Source organism: Macrobrachium rosenbergii, chromosome 37, assembly GCF_040412425.1.
Source record: "Macrobrachium rosenbergii isolate ZJJX-2024 chromosome 37, ASM4041242v1, whole genome shotgun sequence".
Classification (NCBI taxonomy): Eukaryota; Metazoa; Arthropoda; class Malacostraca; order Decapoda; family Palaemonidae; genus Macrobrachium; species Macrobrachium rosenbergii.
The window spans coordinates 34991537-35004036 of record NC_089777.1 but is presented as its reverse complement, the minus strand read 5'-3'; the positions used below and the strand labels follow the sequence as shown (position 1 = coordinate 35004036).

The following is a 12500-nucleotide window of genomic DNA, read 5'->3' as shown; positions in this document are numbered from 1 at the left end:
CCCACATAAGAACAGAATACAGAATTAGGCCTTAGGCCAAGCTCTGAGACCTAAGAGGTCATTCATTGCTGGAAGGAAAATTGACAGTAAGAGGGTTTTAAAGGTATAACAGGAGGAAAACCTTGCAGTTGCACTATGAAACAATTATTAAGAGAGGGTGGAAAATAATATGGAAGAATATGAGAACAGAGGTACAGGAAAAGAAATGACAGAGGTTGCAGCTTGGGGCCTACAGTGCAGCTCACGAGGTTCACTGATGGCACTAACCCCCTATGGGACCACACACACATGAAGCACCAGAGGAACACCTCATATTTTAGTAAACAATTCAACCACCACATCCCATCAGCAAACTAAGCAGTTTCGGGCATCATCCCTACCATACTTGACCTCCACCTACAACCAATTATCATACAGAGCTACTTAATTGAACAAAGTTGATCCAACAGATACACAGAGACACTGAGTGATTTAGAGGCCACAAGTATAAGCCCTTAACTAACCCGCACTCTCAACACTGGTAAAAAAACTACCAGATTCTCAAAAGTTCCAAACAGTCCACCAAAGAATCTTTCATCAAACAATACAAGCCGACTCAACACATCAAGATGAACTAGCCAAAACCACACAATATACGAGGTATGTTCAATAAGTAATGAGAAAATGCCAGGAGAGACACTATTTATTTTCATAAGCTTACACAACTTTGTCTACTTCAAAATAATTGCCTCTCACAGCTACATACTTCTGCATGTGTCTCTCCCAATTCTGGAAGACCTCCTCAAAGTCCTTTTTCTGTAGTCCCTTCAGGTAACTTTCCGATGCCTCTTTCAGCTAATCTTTTGACTGGAATCTGGTTCCCCTGAGGCTGTCTTTCATGCGTGGGAACAGGAAGAAGTCGCAAGGGGCTAGGTCAGGGCTGTAGGGTGGGTGTTGCACCACTTTCATTCCCCTGTCGGCCATCCAGGTGGTCACCAGCATTGACTTGTGGCATGGGGCATTGTCCTGGTGGAACCACCACTGACCACTCCTCCACTCCTCTTCGGTCAGAACTGTCTCCACTGTGCCAATACTAATACCAGCAGCTTCTGATAGCATCCTCACAGATACTCGACGGTCTGGCATCACTAACCTTTGCAATTCCTCAATGTTTTCCTCCTTGTGTACACTTTTCGGTGTTCCAGATCTGGGTTCATCCTCAACCTGTTCATTTCCGTCAGCAAATCTGTTAAACCACCGATAGAAACTTGCTTGGCTCATCTGTTCATCCCCATAGGCCTCCTTTAACATTCCATAAGCTTCTTGTTTGGTTTTCTTAAGTTTAACACAAAATTTGATGGCATAACGTTGCTCCATGTTTCGCTGCATTTTGACAAGTGTTCACAGATCAGCAAACCGGATCAGATTGGTTCCACCACGTTCACCACTGCACTCGGACCTACAAATATAGAAAGTTGCCAGTTTGTCATTTTATAGAATATATGTATGTGTACTTCACCATGAAGTAGTATTTTGATCAAATCATACTTAGTGTCTCGCCTGACATTTTCTCATTACTTATTGAACATACCTCGTACTACAATAAAATCGAAGACACTCACACTTAATCAGACAATACATGGGCACTGGGGCAAGGAGGGGAGATCACTTAAATAATGACAGGAAAAAACATGAAAATCATTCAAATACTGTAACACGACAGTCTGCAATTCACAAGAAAAGACCCTAAATATTCTGTAACCAATTATGTGATCAACTGATTTAATTTTTTATCTTTAACAATGTTTTGTTACATGTAAAACGTACCAAGATAAATTTATGAAATCCTAGCACAACCCTTGAGGCAAATGTAATATATAGCTATAAAACTGAAAGCATTAATAAGCCTCCTATTAAAAGCATTAAAATTCCAAGATATAAGGGTCTTATCTGTGCCAGAGTAATGACACAGAATTTCAGTTTAATCCCATTTTCCTAAAGGAAAAAATAGGACACTAGTCGAGCAGCAAATATAGGTGCATGACTTTAAACGTAAACAGAATTAAACCTGCAAGGACTCGTACCAGATGTACCTCCACGGACCAACTGACCAAATTTAGCCTTTAAGGACCAGAGAACTCACTGAAACTGGTGTGGCCTAGCGGATCAAAGTTAAACTATGTGGATCAGCACACCAATTAAACCTAGAAGAAATAGCGAACCCACACTAAGTTTAACCAACATGTAATATGGACTGCCCTACAGCAAGAGCCCGAGCCAGCAAAAGGCTGGCTTATTCTAAAACAACAAGCACCACCAACATGGATCAACAGTCTAAATGTAATTTACAAGAAACAAAATTTACAAGGAACAATGGACCACTTTTAACCTATCAGGGCCAAAGGACCAAAATATTTGAATCGTGTGAAACTTGAGAACTTGGAACTAGACAATTCACTGTGACTTAAACTAAATCTTAGCTAATATGTGGTTGTACAACGCTGATTAAATAAACAGAAGGTGTAGGATGGTTGATTGTGTGTGATGTATGTTGTCAGGAGGAGAGCGGAATTGGCGCCAATGTTTCCCGCGCGTCTGCACCTTACTTGCAGTCATGCCTCTGTACTGATTGGACGTGTAATAAAGCACTGGAGTGTCCCACTGGTTTCCTTCTGCCTCTAACATGGCGCAGTGAGTAGGATGTTGTAAAAGGATAAGGATGTCTACACCAGGAGACCGTCTTTCACGACAAGGAGGGCACGACGATCCTCCAGGGGTGCCCAAAGTACTCCCGTTGGAGTGGCGCCAAGATCACCAGCTCTTCAGCATGTGGTTGCCGAAGGGCGAGATGCGTTGCAAGCCCTTAATGACCGCTTTGCTACAATGGCGAGTGGCTTGTGTCTACAGAGCAGTCCCAGGGCCCCAGCCCCACCACTACCAGAGAAGTGTGCTTTGGAAATGTCGTCGGCCTCCTTCAGGACTTGGAAACGGTCCATGACACAGTGGCTTAGGCTATATAAGCTTCAACCAACGGATGCAGTTCAACACATTAGGCTTCACTGCACCCCAGAGTTGCAACGTACACTGGATGCCAGGTATAGTGATGCACAGTGGGCTAATTTGTCTCCAGAAGGGGCTTTGGATGCTATTGGGGCCATGGTTCTGCGTGCTTCGAACCAGGCCGTGCATTGGGCTGAGTTTTTTGTGTATATGTAAGGACGTGAGGAGTCAATTAGTGAATATTTAGTGCTCTCACAACCAGGCCGTGTGGCATTGGGCTGAGTCCGAATTTTTGTGTATATGTAAGTCTAAGGGATGAGATATTGAGTCAATTAGTGTGATTCCATTTGTAGTGTAGATGCCTTAAGGGCAGTGTGTGCGACATATGAGGCAGCCCGCAAAGATGCTTCCATGCCCCAGCATGACACATGGCATCAAGAGCCACGTGCAGCCGATGTGGAGACAGACCCCAGCCCCCCTGAGTGTGCAGCGGTGAAGAGTGGTGAGAGGTCCTCAGTTTCCATCAATGCTCGTATGTGTGGGAACAGTGGAGTGCAGCATGACCCAAGGAAGGTCTTGTGCCCGGCGAGAAATAGTGTTTGTCATGGCTGTCAAAAAATTGGTCGCTTGAAACGGTTCTGTAGGAGCAAGAAGATGATGATGAGTGATGCCCCTGCTTCGTCAGTGACACTGGGAGTGGTCACCGCTGGGGTACAACCCAGTGTGCAGCCTACTATACAAGTGATAGTGTCCTCATCAGTGCATGGGCCTAGGCCTAAGGGTCACAAGCCTGTAGGGGCTGTGGTAGACACGGGGGCCCAAGTGTGTGTTGCAGGCCCCACTTTGCTGTCGACCCTCATTGAAAGACCTGCCCTTTCACAAAACCGCAGGGGCCTACGTGATGTTGCCAATGTTCGATTGGAGTGTATGGGGACTGCCCTCTTCTTCGCATTCAGTACGGTACCAGGACAACCGTCCAAGAAGTGTATTTTATCAAGTCTGCAAGGTCTTGCTTCCTTTCATTGGCTGCTTGTAAGGACCTTGGCCTCGTGCCCCAGTCCTTTCCCACCACCACCTACCAGTGTCAGCGAGCCTCGCACTGGAGCATGAGGTCCCCACACCCATTGGGCCATCCCTGCCCAAGCCCTCATCCATGCCCTTTCCACCAGTGGAGGAGAACGTCCTAAAGTTGGAGCAGTGGCTCTTGCGCCATTTTTCATCATCAACTTTCAATACAGAGGGAGCCCTCCCAGTCATGGAGGGCAAGCCGCACCATATTCACCTACTGCCGGGGCAACCCCTATGCATGCCACACCCCAGCATCAGTGCCAAAGCATTGGGAGTCAGAAGTGAAGAAGCAGTTGGACCAGGACATCAAGAAGGGCATCATTGAGGAGGTACCCACTGGTGAAGCAACAGAATGGTGTGCGAGGATGGTCATTGTTGCCAAGAAGTCAGGTCAGCCCCGCCGCACTGTGGACTTTCAACGCCTTAATGCCTCCTGCAGGAGAGAGACGCATCACACCCCTGCTCCTTTCGACATGATCTCTGGGGTGCCTTTACATTCCTTCAAGACAGTGGCAGATGCGCATTGGGGCTTCCACCAGGTGGAGTTAGATGAAGAGAGCCACAGACTCACAACCTTTATCACACCCTGGGGGCGTTACCGGTACAGAAGAACACCCATGGGACACTGTTCAGCTTCAGATGCCTACACCAAGAGGTTTGGTGACGCCATCAAGGACATCCCCCAAAAACACAAATGTGTGGACAATACTCTTCTGTATGACAACAGCGTCGAGGAGGCCTTCTGGCACACCTATAATTTCTTGGACACGTGTGCTAAAAAGGGCATAACCCTCAAGCCAGAGAAATTCAGTTTCTGCCGAAGAGAAGTGAACTTCGTCGGATTCCAGCTGGGATGGGATTCCTACAGGCCCACAGAGGAGAGTCTAGCTGCCATACGGAGATTCCCTATGCCAGACAACCCCTCTGTCACTGACATCAGGTCATGGTATGGCTTTGTCAACCAGTTGGCACCCTTCCTCGCCACTGCCCCGCTGATGGAACCCTTTAGAGACCTCCTGAAGAAGTCTACAAGCAAGAATGTGTACTGGGATAGCAACCTACAAGAGAGATTCTGCCAAGCACAGGAGGCCATATGCAAGCTGGCCAAGGATGGGCTGGTATACTATGACAAATCCCGACCTACAGCGGCCCTAACAGATTGGAGCAGGGATGGGATTGGGTTTGTCATCCTGCAGCAGTACTGTGCTTGTGCCTCGGCTGATGCCCCATTTTGCTGCAAGGGTGGGTGGCGTATTGCCTTATGTGGAGCCGCCATTTGTCGCAGGCTGAAGCTGGGTATGCTGCTGTTGAGGGAGAAGCCTTAGCTGTCACATGGTGTCTCAAGAAGGCCAGGCTACTCCTGTTGGGCTGCCCCAACTTACTGATCGTGACTGATCACCGCCCGCTGGTCAAGCTCCTGGGTGATAGAGAGCTGAAGGATATACTAAACCCAAGACTCTTCCGTCTCAAGGAGAAGACCCTACAATACAGGTTCCAAGTAAGATACTTGCCCGGAAAGAGGAATTGCGCTGCTGACTTCTTATCACGCTTCCCTGCTCTCCGTTGCGAACCAGATGACAAGGATTCTGAACTTGAAGAGGATATGACTGCTGCCCTTGTCGCTGCTTCGCCACCGCCCTTGAGCAAGAATGCCTCATACTGGATGAGGAGAGGGTCAAAGAAGCAGCCTCTAAAGACCCTGTGTACCAGCTGCTGGCAGCTAAAGTTGCAGTAAATGACTGGCGCCCACAGAAGGCACAGGAGGTGGCCTGCCTACGTCAGTTTTACTCAGTTAGGGACAGGTTATCTATGGTAGAAGACCTGATAGTCTACACTTACGAACAAGGATGCCCACGTCTGCTCATCCCAGAAGAACTTCGCCGTCAAGTCATTACAGGCCTTCATGCAGGACATCAGGGGGTAGACTCCATGCTCCGCAGGGCTAGACAATCGGTTTACTGGCCAGGGATGGAAGGCGACCTGCAGAGCCACAGGGATGGATGTGCCTCTTGTGATGTACATGCTCCATCACAACCTGCTGAACCATTAGTACTCACACCACCCCCAGAATACCCATTCCAGTCGACAGTGGTGGACATGCTTACAGTTGGAGGGCCATATGTACATGGCCTATGCAGACAGGCTCACCGGGTGGCTGGAAGTGGCACACTTCCCACATGGCACAACGTCATCAAGAATTATATCAGTCTTGAGGACATACTTCACAAGATGGGGAGCACCAGAGCTAATCTCGACAGATGGGGGGCACAAACCTCATTAGTGAAGAGACCACATCATTCTTCAGAAAATGGGGGTTACAGTACGCCTGTCGTCAGCCCATTACCCCCAGTCTAATGGAAGGGCCAAGCAGCAGTCAAGACTGCCAAGAGGATCATCAGGTCTAACATAGGCAAAGGAGGCAGCCTCGATTGCAACAAGGCATCCCTGGCAATTCTTCAGTACCTCAATACACCCCTAAGGGGTTTGACAAGTCCCCAGCACAGCTTGCTATCGGCAGGCAGCTCAGAGATGGAGTGCCAACACCCAGACAGCATTACAAGGTGGAGAGACACTGGGATGAGATAATTCAGCGGAGGGAGCTACGAATGGCAGAGTCCCAAGAGGAGACCCCACCATATACTGGTACCAGGGAGCTTCTACCCCTGGTTGTAGGCTGCAGGGTAAGAGTGCAGGATCCTGTAACCAAAACCTGGGACCGATCTGGGTTGGTAGTGAGTCTAAGGGCCACCGACAGTATCTCATTAGGCTGGATGGAAGCGGTCGGGTGTCACTTAGAAACAGGAAGCACCTGAAAGTGTTAAAACGGCAACCCCCAACGTCCTCAGCCATTCCCCCAAGCCTGGAACCTGCTCCACCTCGTCCAAAAAGGCGCACAGTGCAACCCTCATGGATGGGCGAGTATGTCATGGGTGATATCGAGCGTTAACCCATGCTTGTGCTTGTGTCACCTTGTACAGTTACATTTTGTTGTCCCTTATGCTCATTTTATCTTTTGTTTTCAGTAAGCTGAACTGGATAGAAATTCTATTGTGCAAACATATTTTATGCATGTACTATATATTGTTGCCAAGCATGTCCTTGTATGTTGTGACACTCAGTGTTAACCATTGCTTTTGTCCTATGGGATCTTCCTTTTACAGCTTTCTTTGTCTATATACGAGTATATGCATTTAATACATGTTTACTTATTATTTTCATTTAATATTTTGCCATTCTGCCATGCCATAATCTTAGGGGGGAGGATGTAGGATGGTTGATTGTGTGTGATGTATGTTGTCAGGAGGAGAGCGGAATTGGCGCCAATGTTTCCCGCGCGTCTGCACCTTACTTGCAGTCACGCCTCTGTACTGATTGGACGTGTAATAAAGCACTGGAGTGTCCCACTGGTTTCCTTCTGCCTCTAACAGAAGGTAAACGTCAGAAGGATATAAAAGTTAAAGTGATTCTTGTGCAGAAGTTTAAATGGTCTGGATACGATGTGGAGAATGGATTCACGTGCAAAAATATACATATACAAAAAAAAGGATACTGACGAATAAAGTACCAATCAGTGGACAAACATTCACTGTTGGGAATACTACCAATATTCTTCTCGCATTATTCCATGTTATCTGTACGTGTGGGCCGTTTTAACCATCAAACTGGGCTTGAAATGAAAAATACAACTTAGGAAGTTGCAAAATATACTAAACTAGCTGACCAACCAGGGAGAACTCTGAATGACAACTGATAAACTTTGGGCCAGCCCTAGAAGAGCTGTCAATCAGCTCAGTGGTCTGGTTAAACTAAGGTATACTTTTTTTTTCCTCCCTCTCTCCTCCCTAACAACACCCCTCTACTCTCTCTCTCTCTCTCTCTCTCTCTCTCTCTCTCTCTCTACTGTTAAGATCTTTGCTTCAGTTACACTGTCCAGCATTTTTGACATTTTATATTTCACCCTTTCTCTCCCCCCCATTCCTATCGTGGTTGAGCTTGGACTTACGGGCATCAGGACTGTCACTATTCATCTCAGTGGCCTTGAAAACTATGGATTAGACACTAACATCTGTCATTTTTTACATTTTATTTTTCACCCCTTCTCCTATTGGGGCTGAACTTGGACTTAAAGGGCATCGGGAGTGTCACTATTCATCTCAACAACCTCAAAAACTATGGATTAGACACTAATTTGTGTCGTTTTCGGTTATTTTTACATCACCCCTTTCCCACCCCCACCCCTACGGTGCCAGTGATGTAAGATACCCCACAGTATTCTTTTCCAGATAGTAAGTCATATGTATACTGAAATGAGGTATGATATACCCATAGGGTTTATTTAGTTACTAAGTCTGCAGGCAGAACCAGCACCATTTCAGGGTACCTTGTACAAGGTTGTACTACTGACATTAGGCGAAATAAAATGAGTAAGTCACCCACCTAGTAACTGAAGTTTTACGGTTTACAAATAAAGAGGTTTAAAAATTAAAATTGAATTTGAAACTATTTTGCTGAAATTAACATTAAGTAATGGAAGTTAAAGGGACTAAACTAAATATGAAACCAACCTTTAAAAGCGGTAGAGAAGGAGCTGATCACAAGCATTTAAGTTCTGCCAGTGACCTGTCCCTTGCCTTTGCTATTCGTTAGCGACCTACAAGCTTTATATGGTCAGTTGAAAACAATGGTAGATGGACCTGCTCCCTGGACAACGGCATAATCAACACTGAAAAAAAATAAAAACAGAAATGCCACTGCATTCCAGGTAACATGAGAGCAAAGTAACTTTTAACCATATTGAATAACGTTGGATAAGTATTTCATGTTAGAATACAAACTTGAGAAATCAAAATACAGTATATCATAATTAGCTACTTACAGTGCCATCAGACTCAAGATTTTGAGCTCCTTTATTGACCATCAAAGCATACAGAAAATAGAGTGAAATGGGATATAAATTGAAAAAATAATTAATCATAGCCAAATGACTTCAAAACAAGGAACACCCTGGATTTCGGGTAACACTGTCAAAAATCTGAGTCCACAGAAAATCGAATGAACCCGTAGAAATTTAAACCTAAATACCTTCCGAAAAAGATACAGCGAATAATACAGTCTCAGGCATTTTTATGTATCATCGTCTTATGGTTTCTAGTGATGTTTTGTCACATAAATGCTGAGCTTCGAATGATCATTTATTTACCCTTAATACCCTCCCTCCCACGTCCTATTACATACATAACATCAAATAAATTTCTTGGAAATTAAATCATTATCCCAACTAACTACTCAAACAAATATGATGAATGAACACCAAAATATCGAACACCTGCATTAACTAACAAAGTATGTACAAAAAATCGAATGAAAATAAAGTTGTCACATGAAAAAAACTTCCTTCGTGATATTCAGAGGTAACTTTTGGCCAAGAGTCAGCAGGTTTCATTGTCTGAATACCCAGCACAGGCTCAGTGAGGTGGCAACTTTGAGGAGGTTGAACTGAATTGAATATAGAATTTAGGCCAAAGGCCAAGCACTGGGACCTATGAGGTCATTCAGTGGTGAAACGGAAATTGAGGGCAAAAGGTTTGAAAGCTTTAACAGCAGGAAAACCATGCAGTTGCACTATGAATCAATTGTTAGATCGCACGAGGTGCACTGACGGCCCTACCCCCGAGAACCCAGGGAAAAATCACAAACAAAGTTAATACTATTAGGTAATCCTTGACTGTGCTCCTCGTGTGTCACATTAACAACAGTTATATACATTAGTCTGTGAGGATTTTCTTTTTAAAGGGCAGGAGGTGGTTGGGGGATGAGCAGGATACGACCGATGAAGGTTCACTCAAGTCGGTTCCTTGAGCAGGAAAATGAATCTTGAGTGATTTAAAGGACCACTTCACTAATCTCGCAAAGTCCTACGAGGACCAGACCCATCTGCACGATAATGGTGACCACTTTGCATAAGAGTAATGTTGTTGTTTTTTATACTATAGCGAATCACCCTGTACAACTCAAATAGGTGCGCTCATAAAACAATGTCTTATCTAAATGTCCTAATTCTAGTCTCAGTGGTGCCAACAATTCCAAAAATTAACCTTTTCAGTTTTCATATGTTCTTCAATTATTGTTTCCTTATTATAAAACAGTTTACACATACATATATATATGACTTTTATTTCCGAGGTAGAGCGAATTGGATATTAAAGGACGTTTGTAGCTTACTGATTGTATATGAATCACGGTGATGTGATAAAAAGTCATAATATGGCTGCATGCGACAAACGCACTACACAGTCAACATGGCAGAGGTGGGTGGATATCGTCTCCAAATACAAACACCTGAGTTCAACGGGGATTTGTAGTTGGGAGCTGATATCCACTTATACCTCACTTGCTGGCCATGTGGGTTAATGCGTCCACTGTAGTCCTGAGTTCTTGTCTTTCGCTGGTTCGAGCCCACAGGATGACGAACTTATTATCAACTAAAAAATTCCCCTTCGGTAACATATATGAAAATATATTATTTCCGAGGTAGAGCGAATTGGATATTAAAGGACGTTTGTAGCTTACTGATTGTATATGAATCACGGTGATGTGATAAAAAGTCATAATATGGCTGCGTGCGACAAATGCACTACATGGTCAACATAGCAGAGGTGGGTGGATATCGTCTCCAAATACAAACACCTGAGTTCGACGGGGATTTGTAGTTGGGAGCCGATATCCACTTATACCTCACTTGCTGGCCGTGTGGGTTAATGCGTCCACTGTAGTCCTGTGTTCTTGTCCTTCGCTGGTTCGAGCCCACAGGACGGCAAACTTATTATCAACTAAAAAATTCCCCTTCAGTAACATATATGAAAATATATTATTTCCGAGGCAGAGCGAATTGGATATTAAAGGACGTTTGTAGCTTACTGATTGTATATGAATCACGGTCATGTGATAAAAAGTCATAATATGGCTGCGTGCGACAAACGCACTACACGGTCAACATGGCAGAGATGGGTGGATATGGTCTCCAAATACAAACACCTGAGTTCGACGGGGATTTGTAGTTGGGAGCCAATATCCACTTATACCTCACTTGCTGGCCGTGTGGGTTAATGCGTCCACTGTAGTCCTGAGTTCTTGTCCTGCGTTGGTTCGACCCCATGGGACGACGAACTTATTATCAACTAAAAATTTCCCCTTCGGTAACATATATGAAAATATTTTATTTCCAAGGTAGAGCAAATTGGATATTAAAGGACATTTGTAGCTTACTGATTGAATACATATATATATATATATATATATATATATATATATATATATATATATATATATATATATATATATATATATATATATATATATATATATATATACATATATATTTCTATATATATATTTCTATATATATATATATATATATATATATATATATATATATATATATATATATATATATATATATATATATATATATATATATATATATATATATATATATATATATATATATATATATATATATATATATATATATATATATATATATATATATATATATATATATATATATATATATATATATTATATATATACCCTTTTTGTAACAAAGCTTAAGAAACAGGATGAGGTCAGAGGATCTCTCCAATGATGCATTCTGATGAGAGAAGAGAATAATGGGAGCTATTGCAGAGACCCACTCATCAAAATTCAACTGAGGAACATACGTGTATGCATGCCAGAGAGCGAATGCACCCACGCAGGGTTGCCAGGTCAGTCCTTTTATGGACAGTCTGTCCTATTTGAAACCTGCCTGTCCTTTATTTTTGAAGAAAAAAAGGACAATCAAAAGCTGTCCTTTTTGGTCACTTTTTCACTTCCTCTTATATCTCTATTCCCAGGTCTTGTCAGTTTCATGTTATCACAAATATTAATTACAATGATTATAGAATTCATCAAAAATGTAAATACATCATTCCATTCAACTAATGCTACTATGAATTAACAGTTCAATACGTCAGTCACCATATTTGCTAAACACGTACCACTTTGAACGTTAACAACTTGCAGTCATTGCAATGGTTGTCAGACTTGGCGTCGCCTCGGCGAGGCGCCTCCAGTCCGCTTTTTTACAGATGTTCCTGATGATGTGACAAAGGGTCACAAAATATTGGATTAAATATACTGAATTTGGCATCTGCTTGTTTTCCTGCACCTGCTTCTCTTAACACAATATATATATATATATATATATATATATATATATATATATATATATATATATATATATATATATATATATATATATGACTGTCCTTTTTGATCTTAAATGTCCTATTTTCAAATGACTACTGTCCATTTTTGTGCTCAAACATCAGGCAACCCTGCACGCATGCGTGTTTGTGATGTGAACTTCAACTAGGACAGAACAGCTTCTGCTCTCAAGAAATTTTATTCAC

The 12500-nt window shown here is 43.2% G+C and overlaps 1 protein-coding gene across 3 annotated transcripts in view; it reads right to left on the bottom strand.

Moving 5' to 3' along the window:
- Positions 1-12500, bottom strand: part of LOC136825485 (uncharacterized) — a 246438-nt gene that overhangs the window by 195692 nt on the left and 38246 nt on the right. For 2 of the 3 annotated variants that reach the window (XR_010849355.1, XM_067082019.1), the window contains one exon: positions 8613-8770. The exons of the other annotated variant lie outside the window; for it this stretch is intronic. Coding sequence is in view for 1 of the 2 variants with exons in the window: in XM_067082019.1 (XP_066938120.1) it covers positions 8765-8770 (6 nt within the window). In the remaining variant the exon portion in view is untranslated. The remainder of the gene's footprint in view (positions 1-8612; positions 8771-12500) is intronic. 3 annotated transcript variants of the gene reach the window in all.